The 24,115-nt window shown below is 42.7% G+C and overlaps 1 protein-coding gene and 1 long non-coding RNA gene across 6 annotated transcripts in view; one reads left to right on the top strand and one right to left on the bottom strand.

The window, feature by feature from the left end:
* Positions 1-11,474, top strand: part of PATJ (PATJ crumbs cell polarity complex component) — a 289,824-nt gene extending 278,350 nt beyond the window's left edge. For 3 of the 4 annotated variants that reach the window (XM_072974318.1, XM_072974319.1, XM_072974317.1), the window contains 3 exons: positions 1,891-1,997; positions 5,111-5,234; positions 9,479-11,474. In XM_072974318.1, the coding sequence (XP_072830419.1) occupies positions 1,891-1,997; positions 5,111-5,234; positions 9,479-9,625 (378 nt within the window). In that variant the 3' untranslated portion in view covers positions 9,626-11,474. The remainder of the gene's footprint in view (positions 1-1,890; positions 1,998-5,110; positions 5,235-9,478) is intronic. The other variant, XM_072974320.1, reaches the window with a different exon arrangement.
* A 10,096-nt stretch (positions 11,475-21,570) lies between these two features.
* Positions 21,571-22,331, bottom strand: LOC107033626 (uncharacterized). 2 transcript variants are annotated; one of them, XR_012079630.1, is made up of 3 exons: positions 22,187-22,331; positions 21,903-22,094; positions 21,571-21,741 (listed from the first exon to the last, which is right to left on the bottom strand). It is a non-coding gene; the product is annotated as an uncharacterized lncRNA (long non-coding RNA). The 2 variants fall into 2 exon arrangements; XR_012079629.1 differs by having other exon boundaries at positions 21,903-22,024.
* Between the last annotated feature and the right edge of the window lie 1,784 nt (positions 22,332-24,115).

Below are 24,115 nucleotides of genomic sequence, written 5' to 3'. Positions count from 1 at the left end.
TGGACACTTAATGTTCCATACTGTTCTCCATTTTGCACCAATTTACATTCCCACCAACAGTGTACTGAGGTTCCCTTTTCTCCACATCCTTGCCAATTTATTATTTGTGATCTTTTTAACAGTAGCCATTCTGACAGGTGTAAGGTGATATCTCATGGTTTTGATTTGCTTTTCTCTGGTAATTAGTGATTTTGAGCATCTTTTCTTGTGCCTGTGGCCATCTGTATGTCTTCTTTGGAAAAATATCTATTCAGGTCTCCTGCCCATTTTTTATTCAGGTGGTTTTTTTTTTTTTGATATTGAGTCATATGAGTTTTTATATATTTTGGGTATTAACCCCCTTATCAGATGTATCACTTGCAAATATCTTTTCCCATTCAGTAGGTTTTTTGTTTTGTTTTGTTGATGGTTTCCCTCGCTGTGCAAAAACTTTTAACTTTATTTTCCATTTGTTTATTTTTGCTTTTGTTTTCCTTGCCCGAGGAGACAGATCTAAAAAAAAATTGCTAAGATTGATGTCAAAGAGTGTACTGCTTATGTTTTTTTTCCTAGGAGTTTTGTGATTTCTAGTCTTACATTTAGGTCTTTTGCCCATTTTGAGTTTTTGTATATGGTATGAAGAATGTTCTAATTTCATTCTTTTCCATGTACCCAACACTGCTTATTGAAGATGCTGTCTCTTCTCCATTGCATATTTTGCCTCCATTGTCGTAGATAAATTGATCACAAGTACATGGGTTCACTTTGGGGCTTTCTGTTCTCTACCACTGATCTGTGTGTCTGTTTTTGTGCCAGGGCCCTGTTGTTTCTTTTTGAACAATATGAAATGTTAGGCTGAGGTGTTGGTGTGGAAATTTTAGATAGAGTAGCTACGAAAGGTGACTTTACAGTAAAGAGCTGAGGGAAGTGAAGGCACTCACCCTGCAGATTGTGAACGCCCAGCGTTCCAGGCAGAATGTTGCAAGGCACCAAGGTGGAGATGTCTCTGGCGTGTTAGAGGAACAGCCAGGAGGCCAGCGTGGCAGGAACAGAGTGAAAACAGAGGAGAATGTTAGGAGATGAGGGCAGAGACCTAACTGGGCAGATCATCTACAGATGGTCTCATAGGTCATCGTAAGAACTTTAGCGTGTGATCCAGAGGAGCCCAGATTTCTTTTGGACAATTTTAAGCAGAAGAGTGTATTGCAACAGGACCATTCTAGCTGCTGTAGACCAAGTGGGGAGGGTCTGAAGTAGGGAGACCAGTGAGGAGGCTATTGTAAAACTCCACGCAAGAGATGGTTTTGTAGAAAGACCAACAGAATGTTATGAGGATTGAATTTGGGTTGTGAAAGAATAGCGAAGGATAGCACCAAGGTGTTTGCTGAAACCTAAAGAATGAAGTTGCATTACCTGAGATGAGGAAGGCTAGGGAGCAAAGGTGGAGGCAGGGGAGTGGCTCAGTGCTGAACATGTTAGGTTTGAGATACCTGCTGGACGTCTCATGAGGGCTGTCAAATTGGTGATTGGATATATAGGTCTGGAGTTAAGAAAGAGGTGGTGCTGGAGAGTCAGGAATTAGCATTACACAGCTGATACTTAAATTCATAAGGAGACAACTAAGGGGGTGTTGAGATGAAAAGGTAAGAAGCTCAAGGAGTGAGCCTGGGGCACTCCAACAGAAGTTTGGGAGATCTGAAGGAACGGCCAGAAGGGAGAAAGAAAGCTAGTAAAGCATAGTGTCATGAAAATCAAATGAAGGAAATAATTTAAGAGAAAGAATAATCCATTGTGTCAAATGCTGCAGGTCGGTTAAATAAGATGAGACTGAGACTGACCGCTGGTTATAGTATGGTTTCTCTGACGCTCCCCGACTTGTAACAGACTGTCTTGTTCTGACTTCTCCCCCAGGTTGTAGCAGACACCAACATAAGCGCCATAGCCACTCAGCTTGAGAACATGTCCACGGGCTACCACCTTGGTTCGCCCACTGCTGAGCACCATTCAGAAGACACGGAGTGAGTATTCTAGACGCAGGGTGCCTCTCAGGTGTGTGGGCAAAGCTCAGTGAGACCTTTTCCAGGTCGTAGAGTGTGCTCTCTACAGGAGAGGAGTGGGAAAGTGCACATTACCTTTTCTAATTCCCAGAGAATCTCCAGGAAAGCACCAGGGTTTCCCTGCTTCTCACAAGGCTTTGTTAACAGACTGCTGCCGCAGGGCCCGCACGCACTGCGTCTGGCCACTTTGACCAGTGCCTGGAAGAAGCCGCAGAGTTACAGCCCAGGTGCACACTGCTTTATTATGCAAGAAACCAGGTTTCCTCAGTTTCCTAAGCTAAAATCGTGTTCTGAGGTTAAATCTTCTTGTCATACTTGCTGGCATTCTTGATTAAAACCAGTCATTGCAGTTAAGGTTGCTCATTAAAACAGTGCTTCTCAAACTAGGATGTCCATAAGAATAATCTAAAGAGCATATTTTTAAATGCTGATTCCTTTGGCCCCATTCTCAGAGATTCCGAGTAGGTGGTCTGCAGCACGTTCTCCAGGGAAATGCTGCAGATGAGCTGAGGACCACGCTTTGAGAAAAGCTGCCCAGAGTTAGTCTTCCCAGTCCCACCAGTGCCTGGTCGCTAGCAGGCACTCAATAAATGTTTGCTGACTCATCTGAATGGTTTATTGGAAGGATCTCATGATCATAGCCATGCCCAGCATATTCCTGGTAATTTGTGAATTTACATGACAGCTTTGAGTTTGTCTTTCTGGAGGAAAGAGTATTAAACTAGGCTCATTTTACTTTTTCTCATTATGAAAGTAATGAGTGCATGCTATTAAAATGTGAAAAATAAATGGAAATATAACATTTTCGAGCTACAGTGGCCCTTTCTTTTCAAAAAAAAAAAAATCATGATCCTTTGTGAAGAATAGTGTACACTTAGCATACCTGGATGTGCCCATGGAAATACAGAGGTACCTTGCCATCTTGGGTCCTTTCCACAGCTGGCAGGCTGGGAACCATTAGAATAAAAGAATTTTAAAATTATTTATAATCCAACCACTGTTAACATCTGGAGATTTTTTTTTTAACCAGTCTTCCATATGAAAGTAAATTAAGACTAAAATGTGAGATAAATGGAGGCAAACTCCATCTCATGTTGCCAGTTGAGTGGAGCTGCATTCCTCCCCTCCCCCAGAAAACACAGCTCTGAGTGTGATTAGGCACAATTATGAAGGTCTCTAATGATTTGGTGGCCCCCAGAGGGTAGCTCTAAAACAGTGGTTTTGGACATCGAGGTTCCCACTTCAGTATCCTTAGAAATGGGGACTATGTTTGAAAGAGGAGGCATGAATCAAGTTCATGTCTAGCCAGTGGGCTTATCACAGAGAGTGCTTGTAAGGCCACAAAGTAATGAAAGGCAGAGCCTTATTCATGACGTCACTCCATTCAGCCATAGGGGATAATTCATCATTATTTCAGCAGATATTTATCGAGTGCCTTCCTAAGGCTAGACGCTGCACAAGTGCTGGGTCCTGAGGATTCAAACTTAGAAACGTAGGGAAAGGCACTGCCCCAGTCCTCATGAAACTGCCAGAGAATTGGAAAAGCACACCCATAGATTCATGGCTATAAAAGAGTTGATAAGTGTAGGAGAGCTAAGTTCAGTAAGAGAGAGAAGTAAGCACAGGGCCCTGTGAAACCACGGAAGAGAGGCATAACTCAATCCGGGAGAGGCACTCATACTTGAGTTTTAAAGTATTGGAAAAAGCAGGAGTGGCATTTGAAACATGGCATAGACATTCGGCAAGTACTGTGGATGCTTGCTGTAAACAGCCAGTAGGTACATCAGCAAACAACTGGTATCAGTGTAAACCGGCTGAATCAAGCCTAAAATAAGCCGGGCGAAATTAAGGAGGCAGAGGGGGAAGAATATTCTAGTCAGACAGAACAGCATGTTCAAAGGTTGTTCATACCCCAGTTTTGCAAATTTCTCTAAATGCTCAAATGGCCGAGCTTATATCAGATGGCTCTGCCTCTCGGACATGCATGCTGCCGCAAGACAGGTGACTGCCAGGATATGCATATGAGCTTCCTGCAAGTAAGACGAAGGGTCACGGGTACCAGAGTTCCTCCAGGTTTTACCCTTCGGACAGCCACATTTGGGAATAAGAAATTGGCATTAGTTGCTTAGCTTTAACTACTTAAGCCCACACGGGTAATTTAACTTTTAGCCATGTTGTTTCTGAGAGAGATGACTTCCACACTGGACGAAGCTTTGAAAATCAAAATGATACATTTGGAACAGATTGTCTTCATCCATTTTGCTTCACCTTGGTTTCTCTCCTCTCTCCTGGCTTTCAGTTCTCATTTACACAGTCATGATGCTGAAGTTATGACAGGCACCGTGCTTGGTGCTGGGAATGCTCAGAGGACAAAAACTTAAGGAGTTCATAGTCTGATAGAGGAGAAAGAGGGTTTAGGAACCATGATACAATATGACAAATGCCATGAGGAAATCTGGACCAAGTGCAAAGGGAGCACAGAGAAGGCTGAAGCTAATGCTTCCAGGGGAGTTAGGAAAGCATCACATTGGAGATGGAGTGCATTTTGAAGAATGTGTTCCTACCCTCAGAGCAAGTGAGGGATCAGGAGCCGTGAGGATATTCCAGCAGAACAAGAGCAGCCACGGACGGAGCTCTTGAGCAGCTGTCACCTGTTCTGTTCGGAAGTCCACCTGCAGACTGCGGTGTACTGCAAGCTCAGGTGATGCCCCCTCCAGCTCCATGCACATTCTTCAATGGTGTACAGACAGTTCTGTTCAGCTTTAAACAGTAAGTTTAAAAGTTAAAAACTAAGCAAATAGAAGGGTGCTTTGACAACTTCAGCATCATGACTTTATTTTTAGTTAAAAAACAGTGGGTTTTTATCAAAGAGAAACCCCTAAAACATCAAGAATATTGGCATGAAATGGGTAATTTAAAAATAAGTTTCTAGATTGGTCTCTTGACAGTTTGATTGGATAAACTGACCTTCATCGTTTCGCAGTATGAAAGTCTCTCTCAAATCTGTGTTCTTCCATGAAAATGAAATTCCCTCTCAATATTCTTGAATTAAACAGCGTGCATTGTGTTTTCAGAACACCTCCACCTAAGATTATTACTTTGGAGAAAGGCTCTGAAGGATTGGGGTTTAGTATTGTAGGGGGTTATGGAAGTCCCCATGGAGACCTGCCAATTTATGTCAAGACTATATTTGCAAAGGTATTTTTTTCCTTTTTATTGTACTTATTTTTTCTTTTTTTTTTTTTTTAATGAAACCTAGGTGAGATTTTTTTTTAAGTGTTTTGCTTTGCTTTTCTTTGGGCTAAACCTTAAATACATGCATGCATGCTTATTTCATTTTCATCTTACAGAAAATTCCCGCACCAGACAAGTGAACAAAGAGTTCTTTTATAATAGTGGAATCACAGGAAATGTAAATTTCTTTGGACCCTATTACAAAAGTAGATGCTAACAGATTTTAGAGAGTGTCTTCTTCAGCAACCAGTATTAGGAGCATACCACACTCTTAGGAAGAGCTCTTTGGCCCTGGAAGTATTCTCCTGGGCTAGCACAAATATTGGACTTTCTCCTTTAAGAAAAGACAGCAGAGGGCCATGGCATAAAGCTTTGTACCAGCCGCAGATCAGTGCAGCATCCTTGACTGCCCATCACCAAAACCTCAGGATGCTTTAGCTGAAGGTAATTTCTCTCTCCCAATAGTCTGCCGAGTACTTGCATAATCAGCCCATGAGTTAGACTAAGACTGGATAATGGTGTTTTTCAGGAAGTAAATATTCTAGTTCCTCCTGCTTAGTACACTGGTCATGGTGTACATTTCTTACTGCTGACTCTAGATGGATCTTAGATAAGCTTTTGATTTCATCATTAAAGCTGGAATTTAAATCTATTATAAACTTTCCAAATCTCTGAAAATTATTTAGCATTGATACTACAACTTTTTAATATCATTTGGTTATTAATCATTTGTTTATTAATTGATCTGATTGCCTCCTAGTGCTTTATTTCCCTAAGGAAATAAAGGTCTTCAAAAGAAATAGCTTCTTTCTCTTTTTAGGAAGCTGTGTGATACACTGCATACAAGTTTGCTTTTACCTTGTAGATCTTATCACCTGTTAATTGGGCCTAATCGTGACCTGACATAATCCTGAAGTCATTTGGCACTTGCTTTTGGCACACATTAGACAGCTGCAGATTTATGTATCTGTTTCCATCTTGCTGGGGTGCCTAAGGAGAAATGTTATTCCCAAACACACATCTGTTAACCTGGTAATAGACAAAAGGGGAGAGGGAAGGCAGATCGGAAACTTTCTGGATAACAGTGCTGCCCCAGTCTGATAGTTCCCACGGTGGATAAACCGCTTACAGACCCTCTTTCTCCTAAGATAACATCGTAAGTAGCTGTGATGATTCTTTGCAGGAAGGGGGCATTGTTATACTTTGCATTTAAAAGAGCCAGCTCTGTAGATAAGGACAGTGGAAAGGCTGCAAAGTGAACCCCCACCTTTTACCAAGTTCTGCCTGCCTGCCTTTGCTTCTGGGAAGCCCCTCCAGAATGTGTGGAATCACCAGCTCACTTCATAACTGTGGGAAGATCCGCTAGGGTCCAGAGAGAGGACTGGGTAGCTTCTAAGGCCTTTTGCCCTGGGCCCAGAGTTGAGCAGGCTGCACCCGCTGTCCCCACCTACACAGTCACAGACACTGGTGGGACCAGCCAGGCTCAGTCTCTCAGGTCACCAGAGCACACGTTGCTGGCAGATTTTTGAAAAGAAACTACCATCAAATCAAGAGTAGTGGGACAAGAGTAGTGGGAATAACGAATGGACTGAGGCGCATACAGTATGCCCTTTTCGAAGGTCCCCTTCAACACTGAAAGTGCTCATTTAGGAAGCACCTTTGTAGGTAGTACCATGGTAGTAAATATTGAGTACCCTTGGTATGTTTTATTTTTTAAGGACTGGACCTTCTTGGTAATGTGAGGCACACCTGAAAAATGAAAAACTCTGAATAGAAAAAGAGAAAATTTCCAAAGTCCTAGCTAGTGACTTAGTCCAGTCTCAATAAAAGAATGTTCCAGTGCAGATACTCGTCATTGTTATTCACATCGTTCCATAGTTTATTATAAGAAGACTTTGATGACTTTTTCTTTTTATTTGTTAGAGTGAACCAGTTGTATCATAATGTATAAGTTTTCTGTAGAGAACTCAGTAAACCAAAAACTGGCAAAGGAGTTCTTTTAATGGTGAAGTCTTTCTACAACAAATTCTGACGCTAAGCTAACGATTTCCCCCATAGGCATTTTGAAGACCTAAGAACTATAGCTACATGTTTTCCTTTTATTTTTTTTAAACAGTGAGTATATATTCTTTAAAATGTTTATCTCTGATGCAGGTTTCTGGATCTCAGATGTCCACAAGGTGTGGATTATTATGTGACCTTTTTGGTGTCCTGAGCATCTTTTAATTGTTCTCTTGCTCAATTAAGAAGTGATTCATTTGGCCCATCCAGGTCTTTTTTCCCCTCCAGAAATAGGAAGCCTCACAGGCACTTCAGGGGTGTAGGATTTGTGAGACTTAGTCGATCTGAGTAACAGGCTGGAACCTTCAAAATCACAGCCAACTTTAGGTCTTAGTCCCTTCAGCAGCCAGATTTTACCAAAAACCAACAAGAGATTGGCCTAAAGACTTCAACAGCCCTGGAAAGTGAGGGAGGAGTGTTTTGGAGCCTGTGAAATCTGAACACATAAGTTTGATCATCATTCGAGTTTCAGCTGATTACGCTACCACCATTGTTGAGTTAATACCGTGTGCCAGACACTTCGTCCTTAGAACAGGCCGACAGGTGGAGAGTGGAGCCTATTTTGCGGCATCAGGGAAGGTGAAGTGACCAAGCTGGGACACGGCACGTGGGTAAGGCCACGCTCCCCAGCTAGATGGAGGTCTGTCTGGGGGCCACTTGTTTCTTCCTTCCCTTTGTTTAGTGCACGAATGCCACACTGATAAAGCAGGAGACGAGATGCGGGTCAGTGTAATTATCAAGGAAGCAAGGCAATGCCTGAGATGGTATGCACATCTTAGAAAGTTGCAAAATCATCTTTTTTTTTTTTTTTGCATTAGTGAAAATAAAAACTTGACCTTAATGTCCTTTTAAAAAAACTAGTTACATAGGTATCTGAGGTTTCCTGAAACCCTTAAATCTCAGTCTGTAAAATGCATTAAAAATCAAGGTAGCCGAGTCATTCTGATTTTATTCATTAGAGTTAGTTGTTTAATCCTGTCTTTAGTACAGTGAACAGCTTTCTTAAAAGAAAAAAAAAAAGATTTGAATAAAGCTGCAAATTAGTTAATCTTGGTATTTTCCCCCCAGTGTAGTCCTGGATGTGAGTACTCTTTTTTACACGTCTATACATGAATTCCACCCTTTTCGCGGTTTTGAAATTCTAGATAATTCACCCACCACTCAGGACCTCCACACTGTGTGAGGGACACAGGTCTCTGGAGCGTTAGTACCTCTTGGCTTCGCTCCTGTGTGAGTCAGTCTAGGGCCAGGTGCCTGTGGGCCTTGATTAATTGCCCCAGTAGCTTGACGTCATTCAGAGGACTCTTTTTGGCACTAGCTTTTCAAGGGATTCTCACAGTTTCCCTGACAGATAGAAAAAGCTTCCTGTGAATCATTTTCTAGATTTTTCCTTTCCTTAGCTGTCCAAAGTATATCCAGTAATATCATGGCATTTTTAGATACTCAGCTTAAAAAAATGAAAAAAAAAAGCCCAAGTTTCGCTTGCTTTGTGCCATTCTGAGGAGCCATGCATGACTGAGTATGTGATGAAAGTAGTCATTTAGAAACCTGTTTAGTTGGATCAAAGATAAAGTTGAAGCTTTTGAATATGATATTGCACAATTTTAGAGATGCTCCACTATTGTGTATTTATATATAGAACAGCTTTATTGAGATATAATTCACATACCATACAGTTTACCCATTTAGAGGCTACAGTTACTTTTTGACAAATTACCACAGTGCTGCTAGCTTTATCATACAATGGGAGCCCTATATAATGATGGTGTTGACAACAAAACTAACACCAGATTCAGTTCTGCCTTTGTTTGTTGCATATTCACGAATATGACATAATATGACATTCAGATTCCATTGAGTGCTGAATATTGAAATAAGGTCCTACTTGATTAAAAGAAATGGGAATGTCACTACATTTCTACTAGTATGTTATGTAAACAATGCATAATTATGGTTATTATACAACCATTATTCAAGTAACATATCCTACATTTTTCTTAATCTTCTTAATTTAAAAACATTACCTAGAAATGACTTTAACTGTTAGTTTATAAGATTATTCTTTTAATATGCACATCATAGTATTTCTGTTATATGAATAGTAATTGCATCACCCTGGATTAAACGGGAATGTTTCTTGTTTATAGGGAGCAGCTGCAGATGACGGCCAATTGAAGCGAGGCGATCAGATTTTAGCTGTTAATGGCGAAACTCTGGAAGGTGTTACTCATGAGCAAGCTGTGGCCATTCTAAAACGCCAGAGAGGGACTGTAGTCTTAACTGTGCTGTCATGAGCCTTGGGCCCTGAATACAAGATAGATGCTGTAGAATATCCATAGGAAGACGAAGTTCTGAAAGAGGATGAAAAACAGCCTCAACTAAAATCCACCTTCATTCTTACCGACTTACCCTCTCCGCACAGGAGACATGGCCCAAGTTTCATGTCAATTTCCCAAGTCAGCAATCTAATATTTCCCAGCATCTATCACCTCTTGTTGAGGTTAATTTCTAACAGCTGAATGAGTCTTACCCATTTTGCATTTAACATCAATGTCTGTCAACTGGTAGTAAGTGGTTCTGATTATATTTGCTGAGCTGAAGTTAACAGCCTCTCATTCCTTGTGTCCTTATCCCATCCCTACTCATACAAAGGCTGAGCAGCATCCTTGGAGCTCATCTGATGAACAGAAACAAATGTTAAGCAACTTGTCATCTCACTCATGATTTACTTTTGCTAATTGTGTCTTCAAATATGCCAGAAAACATTAGCGGTGTAATTAACTTACCAGTGAGCCCCATGATGAAATACCAAATTCTCCTGTGGGAAATTACTGTGCTGTCTTCTGTACGACTTACCATCAAATAAGTCTCAGATTCATTTCTCTGAATAGATCTTTATAAGTTAGTCATTGGTGATTATGATGAGTCAATTTGCAGACTGTAATCTAAAAATTCTGAACGGCTTTCTAATTGTTTTCTTAGCTACATAAATGCATACCACTGAGCAAATGCACCTTATTCTCAGTGGGAACAATTAGCATCCATGTTCTGAATTCTAACAATGCTAAATTATGCTCAATTCTGGGAAGGTCATCTAGAGTTAAGGCATCTCCATAGGCAGACGTCATCCCCACCCCTCAGGATGCACATGAGGAGGTGGAAGCCCCAGAACCACACTGCGGAGATCAGCAAGCTTTGCATAAAGTCAGCCGAGGTCTGGGTGGCCTTAGCCTTGTGCAAAGTACAGTGACAAATTTGAGTACCCCTCCTCTTGGCTCCGTACCGGTCAGTCCAGCAGCACAGACTGTAGGAACATAGATGGAGCAACACGCTCAGCCACAAAGTGACTGAGCAAATGAACTGAGCCTGGGAATCAGTGAAGGCTCCTTGGCTAATGTTTCCGGTTCTCTGGGGAGCCTCCTGTTTCCTGAAGTTTGCATGCTAAGAAAGCAACTACAGCAGAAAATACAAGAATGCCTTTAAAGTTGGTTGGGAGCATTCTTATCCAGGTATTGCAGGAAAAAGAGGGAGTTGCGTACAAGTGAATGTTATAGGTTCTTATGTAAAAAATGCCACAAAAGATAGAGTACCAGGATTAGTCCTAGAAGTAGTTCAACGTTATTTAACTGAAACACAGTGCTGCAGATGGTTCACACAATTATCAAAATGTAATGGGCTCTAATTTAAAATGTTATTTAATAAGTATAGATTTTAATTGAGAACTATCTTGGAGTAGATGTAATCACAAAGTGCATTAACTCTTGTTGGAATATTTTGTGGTTATTCCAAAGTATAAGAGTGCCTAAATTTTATGTTGAAAATCTCTTTCATGACTGGTATTAAGTTTTCTGAAATTACACATGGCTTTTGAAATTTCTAATGTATCCCAAGATACACAGTGTTGTTAGATCTTATCTTTCAATGCATGAGATCCTGTCAGACTCAGAACATTCTATGTTAATTGTACTGCAAGAACACCTCAAGCAGCCAAGAAGAAATGAAGCCCAAATAAAACTTGAAAATGCACCTTAAAAAAAAAAGTGTAGCTATCTAGATATCTAGATATATATACAGACACACATTTCAAATGTGATTCTGCTTGATTGGATGGAATGGCCATTAAATGCACATTTTGAAATAATACATCATTGTTGTGTTTCTTTACACACAGTCCTTTTGGGACGTGCTACTAAAAGTCTATTGATAAAGGAATTGTGATGCTTTATACTCCTTGCTGCAGTAAATTGATAAAACTAGTGCTTCTCCTAACTGGCCCTGTCTCTGCTTGCATGACTAATAATTAACTGACTTCCCAAAAACATTTTTTTTCATCAGAACTTACCAGCAAGCTAAGACGACAGAAGATGGAAATTTGTGAAAGGAGTTGTTCTCTTATCGCCAAATAGATTGTTATAGCCTCGTCATTTGGGCCGTTTAAGCATAGTAATGATATCACTAATTAGAGTTAGTGTGAGAGAGAAGTCAACCAGGAGAGATAAAACTGCTGATTGTTTGTGTGCTTAAGACGTTTCCAAAGATCCTGAATAAATGTAGCTGCCAAGGAGCAAGTGGAGTTTTATTATATACAAAAAAGTTTAACTTCTGCTTCTGATTTTGTTTTTTCAACAGTTATTCTGTTCCCTAATAGGAAAAAAAGAAATCCCAACTTTTCACAGGGTTTCCTGGTGTCCTATTAAAATCTGGAATCCATTAATGGCTGTCTCATATTCATTGCCAGCTATGTTTTCAGGCATTAGAAAAGATCCTTTACAAAGGAGCCGGTATAGAAGGTGAGTCTTGGCATCACACTGCCAGAAGGTGAGTCTTGGCATCACACTGCCAGAGTTTGAGTCCTGACTCAGTAGCCATGTGACTTTGTCCAAGTTATTTCTTCAATTAGGGAGTGAGGGGGTTTCAAAGCACAATAATGAATAAATCCAAGTAGAAGCCTTAGTCTTGTGCTTGGCTCATAGTAAGTACTACATAAATAAATGGTAACAATAAACCTCTTAACCCATTTATGGAGGTGGTCTAAAATTAAGCACTTACGCTGGTGATTAGTGGTTTCAATCAGTAATGACTTTAAAAAATATTTCTTTCTAGGGGGGAATAATTAGGTTTATTTATTTATTTCTAATGGAGGTACTGGGGATTGAACCCCGGACCTTGTGCATACTAAACTCACATTCTACCACTGAGCTATACCCTACCCACCCTTAAAAAATAATATTTCTGAGGATGGCTTAGTTTTGAATTGTTGCTCAAAATCAGATAGCAAAGTGTGTAACTGATTCTAATGCTGTGAGCTTGAGGAACTAGACCTTGTGTCACCAAAAAGCCACAGCCAAGCTGAAACTAAGGCTTGCCACGGGATGTACCTGGGATAGGGAGCAATACCAACTCCATATGCCTGCCGCCCACCTCCAGAACCAGGCAAGGCACCTCAGTCACCATCAATCTTTGGCAAGGAATTTTAACCTGATATGCACCTTAATTTCAGGAATTTGGAATTGTAAACTGCTGTTTCTGTTAACCCAGACACACTCCCTTCCCTTCTTCACACCCAGCCACTGTCAAAGAAGTCAGCCCCCCCAGCCAGATGATAAGCTTTGAAAACAGGGACTAGGTTGCATCCATCTTCATGTTAATTCCACCCAATGTGCTTTTCATTTCTTTCCTCTTGTTGATGTTTTCTTTTACACTGGAGGTCAGCAAGTTTTCATGTGAAGAACCGGATAGTAAATATTTTAGCCTTTTCAGTCCTCTGCAATCTTTGTCATAACTACTCAGCTTTGCCATTGGAGCGTGGATGCAGCAATAGACAGTACCTAAATGAGCAAGCTGGCTGTGTTCCAATAAAGCTTTATTTACAAACACAGGCCGTGGGACAAGTTTGGCCCACAGGCTGTACTCTGCCCCCGCTTTATACACTTGAATATATTCTAAGGTTTATAGTAGTTAAGATCCTTATCTGCTATATTCCATTTTCGATATCCTTGAAGCTCTTTCTATTGCTTATCTTTCCTGATTAAGATTGGGTCTTATTTTTTGGCTTCTTTGCATGTCTGATAATTTTTTATTGAATGCCCAGCATTGTAAACTTTACATTGTTGGGTGATGGATTCCTTTGCATTCCTTTAAATCGCAATGGGCTGTTGTGGCACGCAGTCATGTTGCTTGTGATTTCTTTGATCCTTTCAAGTCCCGTTTTTAGGCTTTCTTAGGGTAGGTCTCATGCAGCCCTTCAGGCTAGTTTTGTCCCACTATTAAGGCCTTATTCTGAAATTTCTACCCAATGCTCATAAATTATGAGGCCTTTCCACTCTAGCAAGTGGAAACTATTCATAGCCCAGGCTGAACCGCAGGTGGTCCTTTCCTGGCCTTGAGGAGTTCCCTCTCATGCACGTGCAGATCAGTATGCCGGTCACGACTTAAGGGGGCCCCTCTGCAGGGCTCTGTAGCTCTCACTCTGCAGCTCCCTCCTGGCCAGCGCCCTGCCTTACCTCTTCCCCATCTTGGCCTCCCTGAGCTTTGATCTCCCTCCGCTCCTCAGGGAGTCTCTCTGGTTCCCATTTCCTGGGCCTTGTGGCCTGGACACTGCCTGCTGGCAGTAAACTGGGGCACTTGCAGACCTTTCCTTGGCTCCCTCCTTTTGAACATTAAAATCCTGTGATGCCTGTTGTCCGACAGTTTAGCACTTAATTCACGGACAGAAGCAAAAGTCCTTTATCCTTGATCTAATCAAAGGTTTTAAGATGTTGATGGGAATCGATTTCTCACAATATGATGATTTGATTTTCTGCAAGCGTTTTTCACTTACAGAAGCACAGTCCCAGAGAAGGCCCCTTGGTTCCTCCCGGCGTCTGGAACTGACAGCCCATTTGGCTCAGATCTTAGGATCTTTCTCCACCCCCTGTCCCCAGCCACGCCTGTGCAGGTGGCCCGGGGAGGAGACCCTTTTCCAGGAACACTTTATCAGGATCAAAACTACCACCGTCTTACCTTGGGAGATGGAGTCACACCACCTTTTCTTACAGTGTTGATTTTAAAACTTTATAAGCAATTGAAATTGCCCTCAATTTTATATTTGGTTTGTACTTCTATTTTTCTATTAAAGTCTGGATAGTGAGACTTTTTTGAACACAATTTTAAATTTAGGTGATAGTTTCAGTTTTATGTCAGCCTAGTGCAAATGTGAAATTTTTGACAGCTTGACTCTCAATCTGCAGATTCTCTATATTTAAGTAAAGATGAAAAAAGAAACATTTCACTGTCTACATAACACCACGATAAACTGAAATTTGGAAGAGTAACGTGTGTGTGTGTGTGTGTGTGTGTGTGTGTGTGTGTGTGTGTGTGTGTCTGTAAACGACTTTAACCCCCACATGCTGTGAGCAGCGCTTCCATTTCCAGTCACTTTAAGGAGCAAGAAGTTGCTTTGGTCTTGGGTCTCTAAGATGTTGCTGTCAAGTGTCAGGACCCATGCTGGGCAAAGTTACATGGGAGAAAAATATTTTCTGATCCTCTTTCTAGGATCAGATTTTAGAAAAGTTGGCAGCCTTGGAATTGGAGTCTGTCCTGCTCACCACAAAGCCACTCTCATCTCACAGGTGGGAGAAACGTGCCAGAGGGAGGAAGCCGCTTGCCCAGTCACCCAGCTGACAGGCAGAAGAGTCTCCAGTAAACCTCAGTGGGAATTCGTCAGTTCAGCCAGCTATTGTAGAGCACCCACACATGGCTTCTGAATTAGCCCCAAATTTTTAAAGCTTATTTCAGTTCTCCCTAACTTAGCTCCACAACACAAGGCACTTATAAGACAGAAATAAGGGCTAGGAAACATTAAAATAGAGAGAGCCTTTGGATGTTGACAAAGAAGACCCCGTCTGTCGACTTCCCATATGGCTCTGCATTCTGGAAGGAATTCCCACAGCAGGACATGCTGGACACCCTCATGTTTTAGACAGTCATTCAAGGCAGCCATGGCCGATGACAGGTGCAGTGTCACCTACCCCTCCCGCCTGATGTCCTCACTGGGCACCTGTCCAGCTCTCCTCTCCTGGGAGAGCAAAAGCAATGGTGATGGAGGAAAGGGTACCAGCCATTCAACTCCAGAAACTTCTGTTATTTCCTTGGGAACTTCAGGATAGCTGTTTGCAAACAGGTTACAGTGCTACCCACCCTCCCCCATACCTTAGGGGCTAAGATTCATTTGTTCTTAAAAGCTGGGAGCAGAAATTTCCTGTCTGACTTCATATTAGTGTTCTCTAGAGAAATAGAACAAATGGGGGGTGGGTGTGTGTGTAGAGAGATTATAAGGAACTGGCTCCTCCAATTATGGCAAGTCCAACATCTGCAGTGTGGGCTGGCAGGCTCACAACCCAGCGGCGTTGATGGTGCAAACAAGCCCGAAGGCTGTCTGCAGGAGGATGTCCTCTTGCTCAGAGAGGCCAATCATTTTGTTTAATTCAGGCCTTCAACTGATTGGATAAGGCCCTCCCACATTACAGAGAGCAATCAGCTAACTCAGAGTCTACAGATTTAAATGTTAGTCTCATCCAAAAACACCCTGAGTTGACACATAGCATTAACTATTTACAGACATTATGGGACATTGAACTGCAGCTCCTCTAGGTGTGGCCTTGCCTTAAGGTAAGCACAGAAGTGTTCTCGGTCCTTGTTCTCAACCCTTTCCCAGCCTCTTGCCCCCTCTGGTGTCCACGGCTGTGGTGCTATCACCATCACCACTGTCACCTCCCCAGGTCGCCAGGGGCAGACAGCTGAGATCTTCCTTCTGCCATCCCACCACCAGGGATCCCTAGCTATTTATACCTAATTAGGTGGCTTCTCATTGCACTCAGGGTAAAGTCCAAACTCAGCTTCCATCTAAATCTCCAGCAATGGTATTAACACTAGTGTCACCAAATACTTCCCAGGAGAAGCCAAGCTCTCTCGCCCGGAGGCCTTTGCACACATAGCACGGAGGGCAATGCTGCTCCAGGTTTAACCACTGACAGGCGTCAGCAGCATCACCTGGGAGAGATGCAAATGAACCTGGACCACCTGAATCAGAATCTCCGGGGTGAGGCCCAGCAACCTGTGTTTTAACAGGATCTCCAGTTGATTTGATACACAGTGAAGTTAGAGGACCACGGGGCTGGAGCACTCACTTCCCTTTTCCTCCTGGTCTGTGGTCAGTTATAATTGCCAAGTTCTTTTCGGTGAATACCTGCAACTGCTAGAGGCGGTCAGGAAGACAGGCTTCCTCCCTCACCGCCCTACCCTCTGAGGCACAGCAAGTCCGATTGGTTCAGCCACTTGCATAAACACCAGCAGGCAGCACAGCACAACACGCAGCCCCGACCTGTCCACAAAGCTCTGCCAGCCGCCCCGCCTTTTTAGGTTCCTAACCTTGGCTGTACACTAAAATCATCTGGGGATAATTTAAATGCCCAGTGCTGGGGATACACCCCAGACCAATTAAATGGGAACTGGGGGAAGAAAGGGTGAGAGCCAAGACTTTTATTAAAAGCTCCCCAGGGGATTCTAATGTGCAGACAGGGTTGAGAACAATTGTTTTAGGGCCTCCCACAAACACCTGGCTTGAAAAGACCCAGGCCATTGCAACAACATTCAGGCTTTCTGTCCCACCAGTTCGATCTTTCCTGAGGAGAAGGTGGAGGTAGGAGGGGGCAGGCAGAGCTGAGAGTTCCAGACCTGGAAGGCTCCCCCCAGGGGCTGGGCTTTAGCTCATCAGGCCCTGTTTAAACAAGGGGGAAGTGGGTGCCTCTTCCATCCACCTCCCAGCGACAGATCTTGTAAACATTCACTCCACTAACTTAAACATTTCGCTAAGGTAATGTGCCCTTTGTGTCATTTTAGATGGTGATGTTTGAAGCCACCTTGGGAGCATATCGTCTTTGAATTGCTAATTACCCATCTTTGGACATCTGATTCTTGCTCGGGGTACAACTTCAGTTGTAGAGTAGGGCAGAGTAAAACCAGTTTCTGTGCTCAGCACACTAAGTATATTATGATAGTTAAAGGGGCTATAATAAAGTCTCCTTTGAAAAGTCACTTCCTCATGGAGACTTCCCTGATCTCACAGACCTGGATTTGTCTCTCCTCTGCTTGGGGTCACCCTGAGCTTCCCCTATCATGGCAATTATGGGAGATCTGTTAACATGTCTTGTGTTCACGTCAAATTCAGAATACCTTAAGGACAAAAACAGTGTCTTCCTTACTTGTACCCCCAGCACCTAGCAGAGTGCCTAGTACAAAATTAATGTTCAAATATTTGTTGAACTGAAATATCTGGGCCAGGAACTGTGCCAGATATACAATTTAAAAAAAAATCTGTCTGGGATTTACTTTGAAATGGATTTTTTAAAAGATGGATTCATGGATGAATAGGTAGATGGCTATGTGGATGGCTGTGTGATAAAACAAGTCTAGAAAAATGTTAATATCAGAATCTTGGCGGTGGATGTTCTCCATGGAAGTTTTCTGTATGTTTGAAATTTTGCATAATAAAATACTGGGGAGCGAGGGAACGATGGATCTTCACAATCCTTCAGGGTATGGTTTTATTGTCTCCACGGTTTACAAAAGGTGGAAATGAAGACTCAAATAAATCAGAAGTCAAGGTCACACGATGAGGGGGAGGCAGGATTCATACCGTCTCTGCCAAACCACCTCCCCTCCGCTCTCGGACACAGACTCCCTGTCTGGCTGACAAATAGAAGGCGGACCCCAGGGCCAGATAGCCCAGTTTGGACCCATGAATTAAACCGGAATGTTTTGTCTCCACGACTGGGAAGGCCACAACACGCTTGTTTCAAACCATGGCAGAGGGTGGGGATGCAGCTCCTTATTCCCCTTAGGGGGCTGGAAGACCCCTCCTCCGCCCCCCGCATTTATTACTGAATAGCCTGACTGTTCAGTGGACAATTTCCTTACCTGAAAGCACCCCCGCAGCCGCAGGGCAGGCTTCACGGAGCCATTATGTGTGATCGCTTGACAAGACAAAGATGCATCAATTAAATCTGACTTCAAGATCAGAGCTGGGCATCAGGGGCTCGTTTGAAATACCACTGTGACTTCTCTCGCACAGCCTGGGAGTTTTATGTCCATAATTGAAATATAATTACTCCTTCTTTCAAACCGTTCCTTCATCGCTGGTTTTCTAGTGACAGCTGAGGATCCTAAACAGGGAGATTTGCCAGGCTTTTGATTTGCCGCACGCTGGTGAGGACAGGACATGTGCTTCACTGGCAGGTTGATTCTCTTTCAGCTGCAGAGGCTAGAAATGAAACCCTGGCTCAGGGCCACGTGCACCTAAACTTGCTCCCATCCGATTCCGTGCGCGCCCCAGCCAGCGGCAGCCTGCGATACAGAAGACAGCCGCGCGAGGGCGCACGAGAGTTGCTGCGAGTTCCGGGAGTCTCTGCTGCACCGGGCAGGCAGAGGGGATGAACATTTAGCTGAGTCTTCAGTAAGTGGTAGGGTCCAAGGAGCCCGGTATGAGCTCACCCGTTCCACATCTCAAGACACCAGGTCACATTGCTTATTGTTGCGGGGTTATTATGAGTGTTTTTAGAGCTGGAAGAGGAGGCGAGTGTGAATTATGCTGAAAAAGGACTGTGATTTAAGTTAGTTGAACTCTGGTGGAAGCTCCTTTCTGGATCCCCTGTGATCCCTCCAAAACTGTTCACCCCCAGGCTTCTTCATCTCGGTAAACAGCTTCACACCAACCTCACCGGCCAAGTCAAAACCCGTAGCTAAACCACCCACCAGAACTGTTGGCTCTGCTCCTACTGCATGTCTGTAGGGTGTCCACTTTGCTCCATCTCCAGAGCCACCCAGCCTGGTCCAGACCACCGTCATACTGTGCCTGGAACTACTTCTAACTGCTCTCCCAGTTTTCAGTCTCTCAACCTTCAATTCATACTCCAGAGAATTAGAATCGAATGATGTTCTTGAGATGTTAATAGGACCTTCTGACCTCTTCCCCACCCCCTGCTTCAAACCCTTCACTAACCTTAGATAAATTCCTCTTTTTTTTTTTTTTTTTAGCATGGCCTAGAATAATCTGTTCTTACCCGTGTCTCCCTTGCAGTTGCAACCTCTCTTTCAGCTCCTCTTACTCTAAGCTCCTGACCCCAGGACCTGCACTCAAGCTCTTCCTCCTATTTTTGTGCCAACTCATCCTCTCCCTTCAACTCCAGACTTGGTATCTCCTTAGCAAGGTCATTCATGAGGCCACCGTAACCTAATGCCCCTCCCTTACCCTGTTATTATTATTTGTATTTTAGTACCTGGTTCTTTGCCTTCATTACACTTATGACAGTATGCAATTGTGTATTCATTTGTGTTTTGTTTACTGTGTGGCTCCCACTAGATTGCAAGTGTAAAACAAAGAATGTTGCCCACTCTCCAGTTCTACAAGGATCAAGTCATGAGCCACTGCAGTTGCTGACCAGCAGGGGTTCAGGGCGAAGAACAGGATGAGGCACTCTGGGCTTTGGAAACAAGCCTTTAGAAAGCTATATTTCAGGGAAAAATTTTTAATGAAATTTTAATGAATTCTTGTATCTCCCCATACATACAAAAGCACTAAGATCATTATCTGAGACACCTGTCCCTCGTGACCAGCAGTAAATTTTTGCCAAGATGGATGCACAACGGCACGTGTTCCCTAGCCAAAATCAGATTTATACTGGCCTCTCTGCCAACCCCCTTGGAGCAGTTCCTCAGAGCTATCTGAGGGGCCAATTCCAAGGCTACAGTCCTCAGTAATGTCCCAGAATAAAGCTGAAATTTGCAACTCTTATGTTGTGTGTTTTTAAGTTGGCACAAGCATCATGAAGAGAGGGACCATGACTATCTTTTTCACCACTGTATGTCCAGCCAGCTCTTTGCACATTGCTTGCCATGTAGTAGTTGCTCAATTAACCTTAGTTGACAGTATTAATTTTTAAAAATCCTTCTTAATCCTCCAGAGTTATAATCCTTCCCTCCTTAGTATGACAAAGAGACACTTTTTAGTGGTTATATGCGTGAACTCTGGAGCAGGACACCAAGGTTCAAATCTTGGCTCTTAGAACTTTGGGCAAGTTACTTTGCCTTAGTAACCTCATCTGTAAAGTGGGGATGATGATGGTAAGAGTGATACCTACCTCATGGGATAACATAACACAGGATGCTAAAATGAATTAACATAGATGTGAAATCAGAGCAGTGCTTGGCACATAGTAAAATTAGCTATAATTACTATATCTGTACCTTGTGCATTGCTTTATTAGAGCATGCATCACTGGTTTTTGTAGTTATTTTCATACCCATGTCACTCTCTAGGTCATGAATTAGATCATCACTCAGTTCATACCCACAAGGTCTAACACGGTGCCTGGACAAGTCAGTACTCAATAAAATTGGACTTAACTTGGTATATTACATAACATTCAATTAGAAAAATATATATTATTTCTTTTTCTCACCATACTCTTATTCTTCCAGCATCTTCATTAAAATTAGGCTAATAATGAATAACAGATCATCAAAATTCAAGATTTTTTTTTAACTTGGAGAAAAGGAGAAGGGAAAACAACAGGAATAAGAAAGTATTCCTGGAGAGGAAACATCTCTTGGGTTGCAAAATTTCATTAAACATTTGGAAGGAAAGTCTATGATTCTAATTAGAGACTGTCATGTCTGTAGAGGAATTGACCTCCTTCATTTATGCAATTTCATGTTTTGGGCATTCTGACTAATGTATTAAATCAGGAAACAATGAGCTGGCAATGTTATCAAGAATCAGTCTGTACCATGGTCATTTGTGTTATTCCCCAAGGAAATAACCAAAATCGTACACAAAGATTAATATAAATGGATGGTCATCCCGATACATACTGTGATTTATAATAGTGAAAACAACCTAAAGTCTCCCATAACCCACGTGGGAACAGTTAAATACAGTGCGGCACAGAGCTACCCAGTGGAAAATGATATAGCTTGTTCAAGATGTATTGTCAAAGAAATTTTTGTACCAGGGGTACAAAACAAAAAAGACACAAAAACAAGATTATAATATGGTGCTTTTTTTCTGGGATTATGTGTGATTTTAATTTTCATCTCTAGTATTTTTGTACTTTCCAATCTTTTACACTTTAAGGAAAAAGTGGTTTATTTTTTGATTATAAAATGATTTTTAAACTCATTATTCATTTTACATTTTGGCATTCATTCCATCATTTTTCATGTTTCTCAAGAGTGTGGCCCATGAACAGTTTACATCAAGATCCCGGCGCAGGCAGGTGCACACTTAGGAATTAGAATCTGCCTTTTCACATACTTTCTCAGGTGAGTCTTCACTGAGTACACGCTGAAGTTTACAAAGCCTCAGGTTTGGCAACTAGGAAAGAAGAAAAAAATTTGCATTTAATATAAAAAGAACTATAAATAGAGTATAAACTTTAAAAATTGTGAACCACTGTACTGTACACCTGTAACATAATATTGTACGTCAAAGATGCTTCAATTTAAAAAAAAAAAGCGTCTAAGACAGCTACTCACACTCATGGCCAGAAGATGGCGCAGGTCTTCCATTTACCTGATCCATGTCCTCAGAATGAAATCTTGGTTCAAAAGAAATTGCTTGAACATCGTATTACATAAACCCAGGAGAGCATCCTCACCTGGAAGTGAAAACTAGACTCTTCAGTGTGGGGTGGGATTAGGCATCCTTTCTCCATAGAAACCACTCTTCTGTAGAGAAAGACTGGTGGGTTAGGATATGTCCTTCGGGCTAGGACAACACCACACCCCAAAGGGAAGCCCTCACCAGCCCCCTGTTTTACCTTGGCTGCAAAGTCAGGGCCAGCTGTTAGGATAGGGTGGATCTCTGTGAAACTCAGGAACAACAAGCGTGAAAAGCAAAGGGAGAGGGTCTCCAGGCCCAGGGCAGGTAGAGCAGCACACACCGACTCCCCAGCCTGCTCTCTTCTCTTCCTTCCACTTTGAGTCCCAGCGTCAGCGGGAGCTGGGGGCGGAGCCCACCCCGGGGCCCCGCCTACGTGTGTATCCAAGGGAGCACAGCGCCCACAGCGTGTGCAGGCCTTGGCCTCCAAGACCCAGCGGCCTGTTACAGCTTCCAAGAAACCCTGCTCAGCACGCCGCCTCCGCCCACCCCCGCAACCGTGGCGGACAGCCTTCCCGGCCATGCAGAGAACCCAGGCTCGCCTTTATCTTTTCAATTCACGTATTGTGTTTCAGTCCGTCTGTTTACGAGGTCTGTCTTTCCCAGGTGATGCTAGGCTGTCAGCTACTGGCTGTAGGCTATCAGGTACTTCTTTCCCACGCACCAGACGTAGACTGGGGCGGGGAGGGGGGATATCATTCACAATAGCGATGAAAATAAGTAGTACCCAGAAATAATATTCACCAAAATAAAAAAAAAAATGAAAATGTATAAGACCTGAGGGAAGAACTGCCAGAAGTTAAAATAAATGATGATACCAACAATATTAATAGCAAGCACTTACAGGAGTGCGTTCGCTTATTTTACTTCATTTAATCAACAGCCTGTGAGGCAGGGACCACAGTATTTCTCATCTTACAGGAAACGGAGGTACAAAGAGGTTAAGGGATTTGCCTGACAAGATTTCATCTCCATTGTTAGAAAGCTTGAATAATATATAACTCCTCTCCAATTGTTTTTTATATTTAATCCAAATCTCATCAGAATCCCTAGAGGAAGAAAGTTCACCGATGGTGCAGGATTCATATTTTATGTAAGTAGGAAAGTGCTAGGAAAAATCTGAGAGAATGTGCATCAAATGTTGGGGGTAAACTTGGATTCTCTATGCTTTCATGTATTTAGCAAACGTTGCCGGACGCTTGTATTACTGAGTTCTAAGCAATGTGAAAAGCACTTTAACTGAATTATGTCAAGTTCTCCCAACCCCATGAGGTAGGTACTATTTTGCCTACTTTATAGATTCTAGAAATGGAAGCACAGAGAGGTTAACTAACTTACTGAAGATCACGCAGCTGGTAGAGTGGTTGTGTCAACTCAACAGTTTGAATCTGGAGCCAGCTTTCTTATGAGTGGGCATTACTGCATTCCAAGAAAACATTGACCACACACAGAGATGAGTGCCTTAGTGGCAGGAGTCCCAGGATGCTAGGACTCAGAAGAGTTCGTAATTCAGGCTAGAGGGTCAAACAAGGCTTCCTCTTAGAGGAGCAGAGGGTCAGCAAAGCAGGACTTTGAAAAACAGTGCTTAGCACATAGTAGGCACACAATAAATATTTGACAAATGAGTTGATTAACCTAACAAAGAGGATGGAACCGGGCTGACAAAGAGCATCCCAAGCAGAGTAAGGTAAGGGGTGTGTCTCAGCTCTGCCTCAGACCTGGGTTTCTTCAACATTCTGATGCTACAAGTCCAGGAATGCCTCTCCCTTTCGGGCCTAGGGTGTCCTGGCAGGTGGCAGGGGTATCAACTTGATAATCAAACTGTTGCCAGGCAAAATCTTCTAGACTAACAGGCCAGACATGTCTGAAGAGCTGGGCAGATTCAAAGATGGACCGGAGTCAGACAAGGAGCACACTGCAAGGGGCAGCCTGTTTGCCCCAAATCCCTTGGTGGCTTGTGATCTGCTTCCAAGGTGATTCCCTAGGGTCACCCTGGACCAGATAGGGGCCGAAGGGACAGTGGTTTTCAAAGACTTTTTACTCATTTTCCTCACAAAACACATTTTTAGGTTGCCATCTAAAATTTTTG

The sequence above is a fragment of the Vicugna pacos genome, chromosome 13 (genome assembly GCF_048564905.1).
Source record: "Vicugna pacos chromosome 13, VicPac4, whole genome shotgun sequence".
Lineage (NCBI taxonomy): Eukaryota > Metazoa > Chordata > Mammalia > Artiodactyla > Camelidae > Vicugna > Vicugna pacos.
Note: the sequence above shows the minus strand (reverse complement) of the source record. Positions and strands in the feature narration are given on the sequence as shown.